This window comes from Eleutherodactylus coqui, chromosome 11 (genome assembly GCF_035609145.1).
Source record: "Eleutherodactylus coqui strain aEleCoq1 chromosome 11, aEleCoq1.hap1, whole genome shotgun sequence".
NCBI lineage: Eukaryota > Metazoa > Chordata > Amphibia > Anura > Eleutherodactylidae > Eleutherodactylus > Eleutherodactylus coqui.
The window spans coordinates 68253772-68270004 of NC_089847.1; the positions used below are offsets into that span (position 1 = coordinate 68253772).

The 16233-nt window shown below is 39.0% G+C and overlaps 2 protein-coding genes across 3 annotated transcripts in view; both read right to left on the reverse strand.

Annotated features, from left to right (window-relative positions):
- PC (pyruvate carboxylase) overlaps positions 1 to 16233 on the reverse strand; it is a 916513-nt gene that overhangs the window by 683795 nt on the left and 216485 nt on the right. The window lies entirely within an intron of this gene.
- LOC136581856 (uncharacterized) overlaps positions 10062 to 16233 on the reverse strand; it is a 37126-nt gene continuing 30954 nt past the window's right edge. The window contains exon 2 of the mRNA XM_066582496.1: positions 10062 to 11873. Coding sequence (XP_066438593.1) covers positions 10124 to 11731 — 1608 coding nt within the window. The 5' untranslated portion in view covers positions 11732 to 11873 and the 3' untranslated portion in view covers positions 10062 to 10123. The remainder of the gene's footprint in view (positions 11874 to 16233) is intronic.

Below are 16233 nucleotides of genomic sequence, written 5' to 3' on the forward strand. Positions count from 1 at the left end.
GACCAGACACTTTTTAGGGATTTTACCCATGTGGCGGTTTTACTGCTCTATTTTTTTTCCTTTAGCTACCAAAATTATTTTTGCTGCATTTTTTTTTCCGTGACATATAGGACTATTTTTTTAATATCTTTTTCACTGACTTTTTTTTCCGTTTTTTAGTTTTTTGGGGGGTAAAATGCTAAAAAAAATGTTTTTTTTAACATTTATAGTTTTTAAAAAAATTATTTTTATATTTACACTAAAATAAAGTATGGAAATGGGTTCCTCTATTTATTTCGGACGTTTTGATATATAGTATGTATGGTTTTGGTTTATAGGGCGCATACGATGACGGTTTTTGTTGGCGTCTGCTTTGTGTTATTCTTTTTTTATGTATGTTTTGTTGTTTTATTCTGTTGTTTTGTTTTACTTATGTATGTAATTGTGTTTTTTACTATCTATGTCCCCCATGACGTCATATAAGACCTCTGGGGGACACTCACTTTTTTTTTTTTTTACTTTATTTGACATTTTCCCACTGTAGCTGGGGCGTCCATAGGATCCCCAGTTGCAGGGGATAGCAACCCCTGTGGTGACATTAGTCACCTGCAGAGCTGCCAGGGTCTAAGTCTGACCCTCCAGCTCTGCAGTAGCAGGGAATCCCGGGAGGTCACATGACCCCCCGAGGCTCCCGTAGTGAAAGAACTTCTTACTTTCACTTTGTCCCGACAGTGTTCATTGAGCACTGTATATCGGGGAAGCAGAAGGCAGGAAGGGTTAAAAACACCCCTCCTGTCTTCTGCTCTGGGTTATCAGCTGTCACTAACAGCTGATAACCCGTACCTGTCTCTGACTGATTGCAGAGACAGGAGGCTAAGAGCACCGCCGTATTTTTACGATCGGTGGTCCTTTAAGCCCAGCACCAGCCGCCGTATATATACAGTGGCTGGTCGTAAATGGGTTAAATGTAGGAATTAAAAGGGACAGGCATTCCCACTAATTCACAAGGACAAAGGACCAAGGACTCTTTAGCATTACATTTCCTCTAGAGTAGTATTTCTAAAAACCTATTGTGAAGTAGCCGTTGGGCTTAACTAGTGCAGCAAACACTTAAATTTTGAAAATCACAAGGCTGCTGGCAACTTGACTACAGAAATCAGGAAGTGTTGGCATTATCTTAATTCACTGCAATACAGACCTCATCCTCTGTAACTCTCACCACATCTTTTTAAAGGCCATCTTACACGGGATGAGTGTCAGGCAAAAAATGTGCTACACTAGTCCATGTGCTGTTACACAGGAGCAAATATTGCTGGATCGCTCACAACATGGCCAGCAGGGATGCTGGTGAGTGTTATATCTCTGCCCACATCCATTCACTGTAAGCAGCAGTTGTTCACTACTATATGATTGATGTTTACACTGAACGGCTTGTAATTTGGTTTTCAAGCATGCTGAAACCCGAACAGCACACGCTTAGTCTTTCAGTTTCTGCATGCATTTACATGTGATGACTATCGTTCAAAACCTCAAGTGAGCGCGGAGTTTTGAACAAGTACTAACGTTAATAAATCAGTGTAAAAGGGCCTTACTCTGAAGGTGCTCATACACAGACTAAAGACCCTTTTACACGCAACAATTATGGCTAAAATGTCCAAAAGACTGAATAAACTGACATTTTTGCATACAATTATATGTTCAGATGATGTCTTAAATATTCCCTTTTTTCCTCATTAGCTAAAGCAAACTCAGTATTGTTTGTTAGCTAAAACATGTGTTTATACCAGGGATTATCTAGCTAGCAAGATTATATTGTCTTCTCCTGGCATGAGTAAACAATGTACTCATTCTGTATGCAAGGCAAACAAATACTTCCAACTCAATTGGACAATCCGCTCAAAAGACTGCAGATTCCCTTCAAATGGAATGAATTTTGAGGGTCTTAATGTTTTTTGTGCGGGCTAAAAACCAGCGGCAAACGACAAATGAACAAATAGTGCATGACTGCTCACGTTTACACGTAACGATTATCACTCCCTTTTGGCCATTTGAACTAATTTTGAGCGATAATCCTTGCATGTAAAAGGGCCTTAAAGTTGGGGTAAATAGATGAATTCAACAACAATCATTTGTCGAGTGAAACATAGTAATGAATAGATTGTTTTAGCAAACTGATGACAGACTCATCATCTGGAAAGAAGTCTGACAAGTTTTAAATTTTTATTTGATAGTCAGGCAAAAAATCTGTTATTCCCATGAATAATATTGCCTCCACTAAAGATCTTCCTTTGAAAAAAATGTTCCCAGAATGATCTTTATCCATCGCCCCATGGCATTGAACACATGTGGTTAGTCTTAAATGTACAGGCCAATATGGACTAAAAAGTTTATTCCTGGTGTCTGCAAAACAAATGTTCATCAGGCGATTGTTAAACAGTTATTCAACCATCAACCTCCTTCTACCTATGATGTATGGTCACCATTTCAGGTATGTTCTCACAGTAAAATCTAATGTGGAGTTGTGCAGATTGCATGTCTAAAACAGCAGCTGCTAAGCTGCGTATTTCTGACACAGAATCGCACATGGATTCATCCTTGTTAATGGGCAAAAGCTGTTCATGAACATAACCCTAAAGTTGTATTGCTTACATATGGAATGATCTTTCTCTGGCTCTGGATACAGCACTCATAAAATTCTAATATCTTATATATTGTATTACTACCACATTTGTAATACCAGTATTGCTGTAACCACACAGGATACACATATACGTATGTGTATTTATTTTTTTTTTTTTTCCGGCTTTAGAGTAGTCCAGATATACGAGATCAATAGACTCTCCCATGTCCAGACTAGAACTTACTTCATCGTAGAAGGTGATCAGATTGGTCTCACATGATGGACCCCTCATGAGCCCATGTTGGTGAGGAGTTATTCCATTGTTTTCCTTGAGGTATTCTTCGATGGCATCTCTCAGAAACCCCTTGAATATTTTTCTATTTATTGAAGTGAGCCTGCAGTTACCAGGCTCTCTTTTGGACCCCTTTTAGTATATGGGATCTACATTGGCAATGCGCCAATCCAGTGGTAGAAACTCCGGTCTTGATAGTATCCATAAATATTGGAAATAGCGGCCTAGCTATCACATTACTTAGTTCCCTTAGAACTCTTGGGTGCATTCCATCTGGGCCCAGCGATTAAACGATTTCAATCCTCTTTAACACATTCTGCACTTCCTCCTGTGTTAGGTATGCAATATTTGTGAGCGGTTCGTTTTATTCCCCTGCATCTTGTATGATATTTCCTTTTCGTTTGTGAATGCACTTGAAAAGAAACAATTTCATAGGTTTGCCTTCCCCCATCGTCTTTTATAATTTCTCCTGCATTATTTGTTAAAGGGCCAGTACTCTCAGTGCAAATTAGTTTATGTTAATATAATTAAAGAATAGGTTAGGGTTGTTTTTGCTCTCTTTCTGCCTCCTCCTTAGCCATCTTGATCTTTTCTTGACATATTTAGTTTTTTTTCCTGTATGATTTTAGCGCTTCTTTGCTGCCTTCTTGTTTTAGTAGTTCAAACGCTTTTTTTTTCCGTTTATTTCCCCCCTTAGAGTCTTCTCGTGCTAGATTGGTTTCCTTCTACTTGTAGTTCTTTTATTTTTAAAGGGTATTAACTGCTCACATGAGGCGATTAGGATCTTTTTAAACTTTTCCCATTTGTCGTCTGTACTGTTATTTTTGAGGGTGTTGCCCCAATTAATGTTACTGATAGTAGTTCTGAGCTGATCAAATTTTGCTTTGCTAAAGTTTAGTTTATTTGACTCTCCCTGATAAGGTTTCTTATTGAATAACAGCCGGAAATTATATTGTGGTCACTGTTCCCCAAGTGCCCCTCAACCTGCACCCCCATTATTCGGTCCAGTTTGTTAGTTAGTACTAAGTCCAGAGTGCCCCCCCCCCCTCTAGTTGGCTCCCGCACAAGTTGGGTAACGTAGTTATCTTTACCTCACCCTTGTGAGATTTGCAGGTCTCGTTATCCCATATTATATCCGGATAATTAAAGTCCACCATAATAATTACGTTGTTGCAGTTTGACACATCTTCTATCTGCCTTAATAGTAAGATTGCAGTTACTTCTGTTGCTTTTGGTGGCCTATAGAAAAGCCCTATCAGTATTTTTTCTCCCTGTATTTCTACGCACAGGGATTCGACTTGTTCATCTCCTGCACCTATATCCTTCCGTAGCCTCGGCATTAAGTAGGATTTAACATATAGACATATCCCTCCCCCTTTCTGGTTTCCGCGGTCTCTTCTGAAGAGATTGTAACTTTGTAAATTCCCCGCCCAATCGCACTTATCATCAAGCCATGTTTCCGTTATTCCAACTATATCGTAGTTCTCATCAGTCATTCTCACTTCAAGCTCACCCACTTCTTGCATTCATTGTCATACAATTTATACGGGTATTTTTGTTCTTTAAATTGCTTTTGCTCCTAAAGGTACTATTGGCTGTTCTGTCAGTTCTAACTGTGCTAAACCTACCCCCTGTTTGACCCCATTCCCATTACTTGGACCCAGGTCGCTAGCTACACTGACTTCCCCCTTGTTTCTCTTTTTGCCCACCCCCAGTTCCTAGTTTAAACACTCCCCCAGCCTTCTAACCATCTTCTCCCCCAGCACAGCTGCACCCTCCCCATTAAGATGCAGCCCATCCCTATGGTAGAGCCTGTAGCCGACAGCAAACAGACCAGTTCTCCAGGAACCCAAACCCCTCCTTCTTACAACAACTCGGGAGCCACTTGTTTACCTCCCTAAGATCCCGCTGCCTTTCTAGTGTGGCTTTAGGTGCAGGTAGTATTTCCGAGAAAACTACCCTGGAGGTCCTCACCCTAAGCTTGAACCCCAAGTCCATTAATCAACAAAGGTTTACAAAATTTGCATAACAGAAATGAATATGTTACTGTAAAATTAAAACATGCTGATTACACTGGTAAAACTGAATACCTAGCACATATCATTTAACCCTTTAGTGACTAAGCTTTTTTTTTTATTTAAAAAAATCTTAACTCATTTACTTATCCATCAACGTAACTGTATGAGGGCTTGTTTTTTGTGGGACGGGTTGCATTTTTGAATGGTACAATTTAATGTACTATATAAATGTACTGAAAAACTTTTTAAAAGTTCTAAGTGGAGTAAAATGAAATGAAAAAACAAAACAAGAAAAAAAAATTATGCCATCTTTCAGTGTGTCTTGCCTCTAAGGCCCACAAACTACAACAAAAATGACATAACTTTATTCTATGGGTCAGTGTGATTACTACGATAACAAAATGTAGTTGTTTTTTTTGTGCTGTACTACTTTTATTTTTTTTTTCAAAAAGATTTATTTTTTTTTAATTGATTTCTGCTGGCATCTTCTGCGTGCATTAAGTTTTATTTTTCCGTCCACATAGTTGTACATGGGGCTCATTTCTTGTCGGAATACATACAACTTTTTGATCACTTTTTATAGCATTTTTTCTTGGAGACATAAAAGTGCATTTTTGGCATTCCTAATTTTTTTTTCCGGACGACGTTCACCGTGCAGGGTAAAAAATGCATTACTTTGATAGATAGGACTTTTACAGACACAGCAATACTAAACATGTATTTTTGTTTTATGATTTTGATTCTTTTATTTAGCCTAATCAATGACCTGTAAAACACAGTTCAATAATTACAACTTACTGGTGGATCATCAGCCACGTGGAAACATACCCTATGTGTTTCATAAACCTACCCCTATAGTGTTCAGTCAGCATACGGTGTGTAATTGCACAAATCACTTTTGCTATTCTTTTTACTAAGCAACGTTAATGGTGTGCCTACTGGATTAAATTTCCAAAAAATACAATACAATGGAAATTAGATTACATTATTTCCTATAATTTGAAAACCTTACATGGCAGAAAAAAACAAAACATATATCATAATTTGAATTCAGCACACAAAAAGTTCTTATAAGCTGCCTATCTGCTTATATGTTACAAAAGAGGTGTTGCACAGCAATTAAGATTAAATTACAAACTTGCCTCAAGACCGAAACAAGCAAAAAATAAAAAAGTGTGAAAAGATTACATAAAATTATAGATTGTTCGAGTTGTAAGGGACCTTAAGGATCATCTGGTCCAACCCCTGCTCAGTGCAGGATTCACTAAGTTATCCCAGACCGATATTTGTCGAGCCTTTGTTTGAACCCTTTTATTTCACAGTTTCTGTGATGGCTATGACATATTTCTCTTCCTGGGTTAGGAGCTCCAATCCTCCTGGTTTCCTATGCTCTGGGCATTTGTGTAAAAACATTTTAGTTTATGATCGGTGTCTCTGGCTCCTCTACTTTCCTTCTGAATTTGTCTTTGTTCTTTCTTTCCATTTCTAATAGCAAGGTTCTTAAATGTAATAATCAGCTATATATTTTTACTTGGCATTTCACTTCTCTTACCATATTGTTCTAGTTTAAAGCTCTCCTAATGAATGAAGCAAGGCACCCACCAAATATACACTTACTGTATTTGTAGGGTGCAACCCGTCTCTAGTAAGCAGTCCATCATATAGGTAATTTACTCCATGGTCTAGAAATCCACATCTTTGCTGATGGCATCATTGACATAGCCAGTTGTTCACCTCTAGAATCGTTTTCCATCTTCTTATTCCATGGCCATCTACTGGGAGGATGGGTGAGAAGACTACCTGTGTTCCTAGTCCCTTCATCTTCTTTAGGAGGTCTTCAAAGTATCTGCAGATAGTTGTAAGGTATTTTTTTACAGTGTAATTTGTCCCTGCATGTATTAGTAAGAATGGATGGTGGTCAGTAGGACTGAAGAGTCTTGACAGCCTATCAAACACATCTGTGATTTGTGCAACTGGAAGACAGCACACCTCTTGTGAGGTGTCAAGTCTGCAGACAGCGGCCACTGTTCCTCTCAATAGGGAATTCCTACAACCACCACTCTCCTTTTCTTCTTCACAACAGCACTTCTTTTTCTCCACTCAAGAGGACTCTGTGTGCTTACTAAACAGTTCATTGTGGGTAGAATCATTTCTTGCTGTACCTCTCTTTCCACGGCTCTATTCTTTGTGGGTAGAGTCACTTCTTGCTGTACTCTTTTCTCCTTCAGCTCAGGTATTGGTTCCCGAGCAGTATGGGTGCTGGCTGACTCCTGATCCTCCTGCTTCTTTGGGTCACATGCTTCCATTCCTCTGCTTCTGCAGGTACACTGGACATTTCTTTTACTTCATCAATTTGAAGACTTTCTTCTACTCTGTCAAGGAAATCATCACCTTCCTTAAGTTTCAAAGGCAAAAAATGCCCATAGGTAATATCCTGTAAAATATAATCTAAATACTTTATTATTCAAAAAAGACAAAATCGAATGACATTTAAAATAAAGGCAAAACTGGTGGTAGCAATGACCTCACTATAGCCCTGGTTGTTGTTCCCTGAAGACGCCTCAAGGCAAAACATGTCAGGTGGCTATAGATTAGATTTTAATAGGGTTTTGGTGGTGCTGACTTATTAATTGCCACTTAGGCTTTTGGAAGTTGGCCATCCAGGCCTATGTTTGAAAGTATTTATGCACAATTACACACGATACTAATTGGTAACTGCTGGTCACATATCATTGCTACCACCATTTGCACTTTTGTTTTATATATCATCTGATATTGTCTTTTTTGAATAATACAAAGTATTTAAATTATATTTTAGGGGACATTACCTATGGATATTTTTTTGCCTTTGGCAATTAGAACTGTGTTCATATAACCCGGAGTATTCCTAGGGCAATTTTACAATATATTCCTAAAAAGATTACAATGACAGCAACCGCAAGAAGCTGGCTGCATGGTTCATGACTGGATTGTGCATACGTTGATAAATTGAGTTGGACATGTATATTACAAGGTCTTACTTTTTAGTACAGTTTGGCCAAAAGGAGTGATTTTGGAAGCTAAAACTGAATATGGGGGGCAATGTATAGACTGCTTCTCTAAGGCAGGAGTGTGTGGTCCATGATGTTATTCTTTATAAACCCCAACCTGGGCTACAGAGACTCGTCTTTTCCATGCAGAATAACTAGGGCGTAGCATGTGAGCAGTCAAATACAAATTGTGCATTTGGTAGCCGTCTCCAATATCCCCATACTTTGGCAGAATGGTGGTTTTCTGGCCACTGTGGCATGCCAAAAAGCAGTAGATAGGTTAGAAAGGTGGTAACACAGGTGTGAAGCAGTTTTCGCCATAGTTTGTGGGTCTAGTGAAACAGTTGTTTCAGCAACTCATAAACCACAATGAAAAAAATGGCATGCGAGCATGAATTACCATTATTTCTTTTCTGGGGGAGAAGAGGACCCCGATCCTGGGAAGCAGATCCAACACTTATCACATGTTTACAGCATACTCTTAATATGCTACAGATATCTGAGATTTTCAAAACCCCTTTACATTTTAGTGTGGCCCGTGGTAGTGGTACAATATGACAATGTGGTCCTCAGACCAGTAAAAGTTGTGCACTTCTGCTCTAGGGGCTATATATCCATGAAGTAGACTATGATCTCCATGTTCCATCCCAAACTCTCTGAATGTGGTAACCCACTAAAGTGATATCTAGGGTGGGACAAGGAAAACTTTTTTTCGTTATTGAATAGTTAAATAAATAAATAAATAAACCTGCCCCATTTCAGCTTTAACATTCTAGAATGATCTGAAAATATGCAAAAAACAAACAAGCTTTCTGCCAACATTTTATAATGGTATCAAAAGGAGTTAAAGCAATCAGCATTGTGAATTTCAAACAACATACTCCGCATTAAGAAACCAAGTGGTGGTAAGCTGAAATCCAAAAGGTTTTTCTCTTTTTAAGAGAAGTAAATGACTTCAGTTTCTAGGCAACTAAAAAGAAATCCCAGAGAGAGAGAGAAAGAGGGAGAGAATAGAGATGTATAAAACAGCATATTGCTAGCTGCTTCTTAAAAAAAAAAAAAAATACATTGCTATTGATGGTACCCTGCATGGTCATTGCTAAAATGCTGGATTTACTTACCACTTCAGGAGGCAATGTGTTACAGCAAGCCACTCAGCACCCTTCCTGATGAAGAGATTTACACAGTGAACCAAACCCAGGGACCAGAAGTCCAAGAGGCCACGTACAACTTTACAACAAGGTCACAAGAAACAAAGTAGAGCAATATTTCTAAGACGTTAATCCTCACGATCCTCAATAGGTCAGTTTTTTTTAGGATTTCGACAGTATTACACAGGTGATGTAATGGTCAGAGTCACATACATTGCCACAAGTCATCTCTATAGGATATCCTCAAACCATGACCTGTCAGGGTGTTGTGAGGACAGGACTTTGGGAAACACTGAACAAACCAGTCTGTAAAATCTAACAAACTTAACTTGAATAAGCAGGGAAAAAAAATTGTAAAGTAATAAAATGGTTTAGAGAGACACAGTAAAGTATCAGCATTTACCAAAATGGAAACAATTTTTTGTCAATCTATGGTGTGGGAACTTATAGGGATGAGTACTGTAGCTGCAGGCATATGGAGGCAAGGATTTATTCGCAGACAAATCACTGATTCAACTGATTAATTAGCACTGTTAAGAGGCAGTTGAGTATCAAGATGGGAAGCTGTCCAAATGACCTCTGCAGAAGCATCGCAATGCCATGCAGCGTCTTTTTCTGTTTTCTTTCTTGGCCGGGGAGGGAGCTTGGTTCTCAGATAAGCCATTTAAAAAGAGGACGTTACCCCTGCCATGCCTATCTTTGTCCATTCCCATGTAACAACCCCATTACCCCCAAAAAACAAAAACACAAATTCACAGGTCTGCAAAAAAAACTTTTTTAAAAAGTGTTTTGATTTTGTTAAATAATCTTTATGTAGTTTTTTGCAGATTTCAAAAATGACATGGGTTTTTTTCTATCACGTAAGGCTTGCCTACAAAATAAAGTTGAAGTATTTGGAAAAAATACAAAAAACAGAAAATTTTTATTTGTTTTTATTATTTTAACATGAAGTAGAAGTAAAAGCAAAAAAAAAAAAAAACAACAATACCTAGCTAAAATAAGCATAATAGTGATACACATGTGTTGCAAAGTTATTATAAATCTTTGTAAAAAAGTTTTCTTTTTCCATCAAAGCTTCTTTTGGTACTTTTTCGGCTGTGTTCTTGTGAATTTTCCCTTTTTAACATCCAACAGTAGTCTGCCATCATGTTGACATTCCATCGACCTTGGTATCTGCGCTCCATTTCTTTTAGATCTTGATGGAAACGTTCTCCTTGTTCCTCACTTACAGCCCCAAGATTTTCTGGAAAGTAGTCCAGATGTGAGTGAAGGAAATGGACTTTGACACTCATGTTGCAGCCCAAGATTTTGTAGTTTTGTAACAATTCAGCAACCAAAGTTTTGTAGTTTGGGTCTTTTTTATTTCCAAGAAAGCCTGTTACAACAAGTTTAAATGAATTCCAGGCATTTTTTTCTTCCATTTCCATTTTAGTGACAAAGATTTCATCTTTTAAAAGTTTTCTTATGTCAGGCCCAACAAAGACTCCCTCTTTCAGCTTAGCATCTGATAGACCAGGAAACTGTTCACAAAGATACTTGAAACACTCTCCTTCTTTGTGGAATGCTTTCACAAACTGTTTCATTAGTCCCAATTTGATATGAAGTGGTGGAAGTAAGATCTTTTTAGGATCCACTAAACTTTGTCTTTCAACATTTTTAACTCCAGGAATAAGAGCCTTTCTGATTGGCCAGGTCTGCTTGACATAGTGTTGTTTCCTGTCACGACTACCCCATTCACAGAGGAAACATGGAAACTTTGTGTAACCACTTTGTTGACCTAGTAACATGGAAATAACTTTCAAATCCCCACAAATGGTCCATTTATGGTCAGAGTAGCTGAGCTTATTAAGAACAAACCCAAGATTTTCGTAGCATTCTTTCAAATGGACTGAGTGTCCAACAGGCACAGAAGCATATTGGTTACCATTGTGAAGAAGTACGGCTTTCAAACTCCTTTTTGACGAATCTATGAAAAGTCCCCATTCCTCTGGGTCATACGCTATGTTGAACATTTCCATGATTCCAGGTACATTGTTGCAGAAAACTAGTTCACCCTCTTGTGTAAAAAAAGGGACAAATTCCTTTTCTCTAAGTCGGTACCATGAAAATGAAACACCGGAGGCTAACACATGTCTTTCTTTAAGTCTAGACCCTAACACTTCCGCTGAATCCTTTGGTAGGCCCAGATCTCGTACTAAATCGTTCAAGTCTGATTGAGAGAAAAGTTCAGGGTCATTGGTACCTGGATCATAGCTGTCATCATTATCACTGCTACTATGTGACATTTGGTCTAAATCGTCTAAAATATTGTCCTTCCTGTTTTTTAAATTGAAACCTTGCACTGAACAAGAACAAAAATAACAGTCATCACTGTGATTTTTAGGCTCTCTCCAAACCATGGGTACTCCAAAACGAAATGATTTCTTCTTACCTTGAAACCATTGTCTCAGTTCTTCAACACACACAGAACACACTATATGAGGAGCCCAAGATTTATCTTGGTCCCTTAATTTCATACCAAAGTATGCAAAATACACCTTCTGAACAAAATTAGAAATGTTCCTTTGTTGCTTCTTGACGGTATAAGACCCACAAATATAACAGAAACAGTTAGGAGAGTTGACACATCTTCTAGTAGCCATTTCTTCTAAATACTGTATCACAAAACTGTTTGATGCGTACACCACAGTGGCTGGCTCCACACTGAGTCACTGACTGCAGTCAAGGTCACGCCTAGCGGACAGTTTAGATTCGTTGTCGTACGCGTACCGAACCTGAAAAACCCTGAAAATAAGAAAATTTCAGGTGAAATTTGTGACTTATCTAGGGGTGATGGAATTTTTTCACTATTTTTACCGTAATCAGCACAAAAAATACTGTTAAACCCACTAATTAAATATACTACAATTTTTTCATCGCAGACCTGTGTTATGGATAAGACATCTTTTTACAGCTCTCTGGTCCCATTATTACTCAGGAATATCTATGACTAGATTGACAACCAAGGAGCTATTCCCTATGTTAGTGTGAAAGGGTACCAATTTCCTATAAAACAATAATTCTAGAGTATTTAGTAAACATACTATCAGCCAAAACATCCTATTGAATTGGGATTTCCCAGGCTAAGATCTTGATGACCTATACTCAGGATAGGTAATCAACTTCAGAATGGTGAGAGTCTGCCCTTCGGGATTCTCACTGATCAGCTGTTTGTAGTGCCATTGACATACCAGGCACATTGTATAGAGGCCATGTCTACTATAGCAGCTCAATCCCGTTCACTTGGGTGGGACAGAGCATCTTTCAAATGAAGCCATGTAACTGATGAATATCACATCACATCACATGCCTGAAAAGAGGCCATGGCGTACACTCCTATGCACGATGAATGAAGGATTTTATTTCTTGATTTTAATGAATGTATTTATAAAAAAGTTTTTTTTTAATTAAAAAATGCTGCTAGTATATATGTAGAAATCGATTAACTTGAACTTGAGAGTGCAATTGCTAGAACATAGATTTCCAAACCCTAGTTGGGAACCTAGATCTGAATAGATTATACATGTAATACACGCTGTATGGTGTACACTTTATAATGAACTTATGCCTATAGGAATGACTTTTACACAAGATTTTATTATGACATACTACTTCTTGAATTTTAGGTATACCAATACCTTTCACCATACTGCTGTTTACCTAATAGCTTTTTAATGTTTGATGTATCTTAATGCATTATTGTTTTAGCCTAGATACATGAATACTGTTTTGTACTTTATATCGTTTTAAGGTCGGCTGTCCACGGGCGATGCAGTATCCCATGGCGAAGCTCCGCCACAGGAGCCGCTGCTGAATCACCGCTGGTCAGCCCTATCTAATAGAATAGGAGAATCAGGGCAAATTGCAGCATGCTGCGAATTGCACGCCGCGAGCGGAGAATCGAAATGATTCTCTGCTCGCGGACAGGTGCCGCTGCTTTCCATAGCAATGCTATGGGAAGTGTCGGCCGGCGTGATAAACTGCCATGGACAGGGGGCCTTAATCCTGTTAGTTGGATATTATCTAATACCATCCGATATAACACTATTTTATAGTCCAGTGCAATCAGTAGGATTGTACAGTGACATCAACTTTAACTGGAAGCCCATATCAGCCCTTTCCACAACAATTGTAATTTTATTGCATTGGAACGCACGTTGCATTCCAGCACAACCACCATGTGATCAACGTCAAAGCCACCTTTGGTATGGCCCTGAAAAGTGATGTTACGGCAGAAGACAGTCGTCTGACGCAGTATGTAAAATTTGAGTAATGTAAGGCTTGAGGGACAGTTAGGAGGGAAAGCCTCATGGGATCTGGGAGCTTTATGTACATGATGGATGGATGGATATGTCACCTTCTATGGAGCAGGTTTTCTGGTGAACCATGATATGTTACAAAGGTCATTACTGGGTCAGATGAGATGGAAGAGAGTGAGTTCTGCCCAGTGATGGACTGGTTGGCAGCAGCAAATGATTGGCTGAAGAAAAATGGCGGGAAATGTCTGTGGTTGTCAGGCAGAATCTGGTGGCCTGACAGTGTCTGGTGACTGGTCCAGAGGAACAAGCTGAGAGGAGCAGCAGTGAGATATGGAGGTGCAGAGATGTGGGCCATCATCATCTGGAAAGGAAGCAGCATCCCGCTCTCTCCCTTAGGTTTGTCGCGGTGTAGTTAATGGGGGATTGTCGCCCGCATTAGGCGGGTGGGCAGGTAAACTTAGGGAGAGTTTGGTGATGGTAAACTTGTGTTTGTAAGACAGAGTTTACATGAACTGTTATGGTTATTGATTGGTTAATAAACTTGGGTCTGTAAAACAGAGTTTACAGCAAGTGTTATGGTTATTATTGGTTACATTTCTCCCCAAATGTTTGTAACACTGTTAATAAACACCGTGGCCTTCTTTATCCAATATTGGTGTCTGTGTCGGTTTTTTCTAAGAGTTTGGTAAGGTTTTAATAAAGCGTAAGATCTAGAGATGAGCGAACGTACTCGGTTCGGGTGTTTTTGAACTCGAGCACCGCTTTTTTTTGAGTAACTGACTACTCAGACGAAAAGATTCGGGGGGCAGCGTGGTGGATTGGGGTGTAGCAGTGGGGAACAGGGGGGAGCTCTCCCCCCCACTCCCCACTGCAACCCCCCCATGCACCCCTGGCGCCCCCCGAATCTTTTTGTCCGAGTAGTCAGTTACTCGGAAAAAGCGGTTATATATATATATATATATATATATATATAGATGTACATGGATAGGAGTATGTTAAATTTCTTGAAAAAGGCGATTGGCGCCAAAACGCGTTGCAACCTAATTTAACTTTTAACTATGGTTTACGGAACCTTTTTGACTATTGGAATATTGATTCCCATTACCCTGCTCCTTGGAGCGCAGAGCATTTTATCTTTTATTAGACATATGATTTGTGCCGCCCACTGAAGACCAGTGAGTGCTGCTCCTCTTGGATTAACACACAGTTACTGGAGGGCTTTAACCCTTGCAAGGATAACCCACCTAGCACCGGGTAAGTGCACTTTCTTTAAGCATCATTATATGCATTTTTTATGCAAGACAAGGCACTGTTCACTTATTATATTTAATTTTTTTAAATATGAAATTTTATTTTTTCTTCTGTAAACTGTATCACCTCCGGAAAAAAAATGTAGGGTCAAAATACTCATGATACCCCTCTATGAATACATTAAGGGGTGTAGTTTTTAAAATGTCCAAGAAATTCGATTTTCAAAGCACAAATCGTTAATCCCTAAAAGAAGGAAGAATGGGAAGCATTTAAAGAGACCAGAATGGATGAACACAGAACTTGCAAACGTTAAAAACGAAGAAAATATGTTTATCAAATGGAAAGAAGGGGGAATAGCTAAATAAAAATATAATGTGGTCTGCAGAAACTGTAGGGCAAGTGTCTGAAAAGCTAAAGTTAAAAATGAATTGAAGCTTACAACAGAGGCTAAAAGCAATAAAAAAGGATTTAGCGGGTATGTCAAAAGCGAGAGAAAAGCAAAAAAATGCTATTAGATGCTTACAAAATGGAAATGGTGAAATGATTAAGAATAATGCTGAGAAGGGTGAAATTTTTCAAATTCCGATTTTGTATCTGCTTTCTCTCAGAAAGTAGATAGAACATCAACTGATCTCCCCTATGAAAGTGGGGGGATAAAAGAATGTAGACTATCTATAAGCAGAGATATGGTGAGGGAAGACTTCGTTTCAAGGTTCAGTTGAAGAAAAATATCTGGCCAAGAAAAATGAGAAAAGCACATAAAGAATAGGAGAAATTGGGCTAAGCGGCAGCACATGTGAAAAAGACTTTGGTATACTAATAGATCATAGACTGAACATGAGTCAACAATGTGATGCAGCAGCCAAAAAGGCAAACAGAATTCTGGGATCTATTAACCCCTTGAGTGGCACGCCCGGAAAATTTCCGGGGACGAGCTCCACTGCTCATAGCAACATAGCCCGGAAGATTTCCGGGCTATGTATCACTATGGGAGCTGCAGAGCACAATGCCACAAGCTGTGACAGTGTGCTCTGCCTGCACTGTCCCACGGAGAACAAAGCAAGGGCTTTGAAAAACCAGCAGAAGATATTGCCGACATGTCGGCAATGTCCTGCTTTGTTTACAAGTTGCCATAGAGACCATCGGCTTGTCAGAAGCAAGCCGATGGTCTCTGTGGCAGGGAGGGCTGGTTGTTAGCTGTCAGAGGACAGCTAGGTACTAGCTCTTACAGCAGAGATCAGAGAAAACCTCCGATCTCTGCTGTGTTAACCTTTTACATGCTGCAGTCTATGTGACTGCAGCATGTAAAGGGTTGTCACTGCAGCATGTAAAGGGCTGTCACCATCGGACCCCCGGAATGTGATCAGGGGTCCTGATGGGTCCCTGTGGAAGTCCCCTAAAGGGACAAAAAAAAAAAAAATTAAAAAAAAATTTATTAAAAAAATAAAAAAACACTTGTCTCCCTTTACTTTGTAAAAAATAAAAAATACAATCACACATGTGGTATCCGTGTGCGTCGTAATGACCCAGAGAAGGAAGTTAATACATTATTTAACCCCTTAATGACTTGGCCCCTTTTTTTCTTTTTTCCCCAT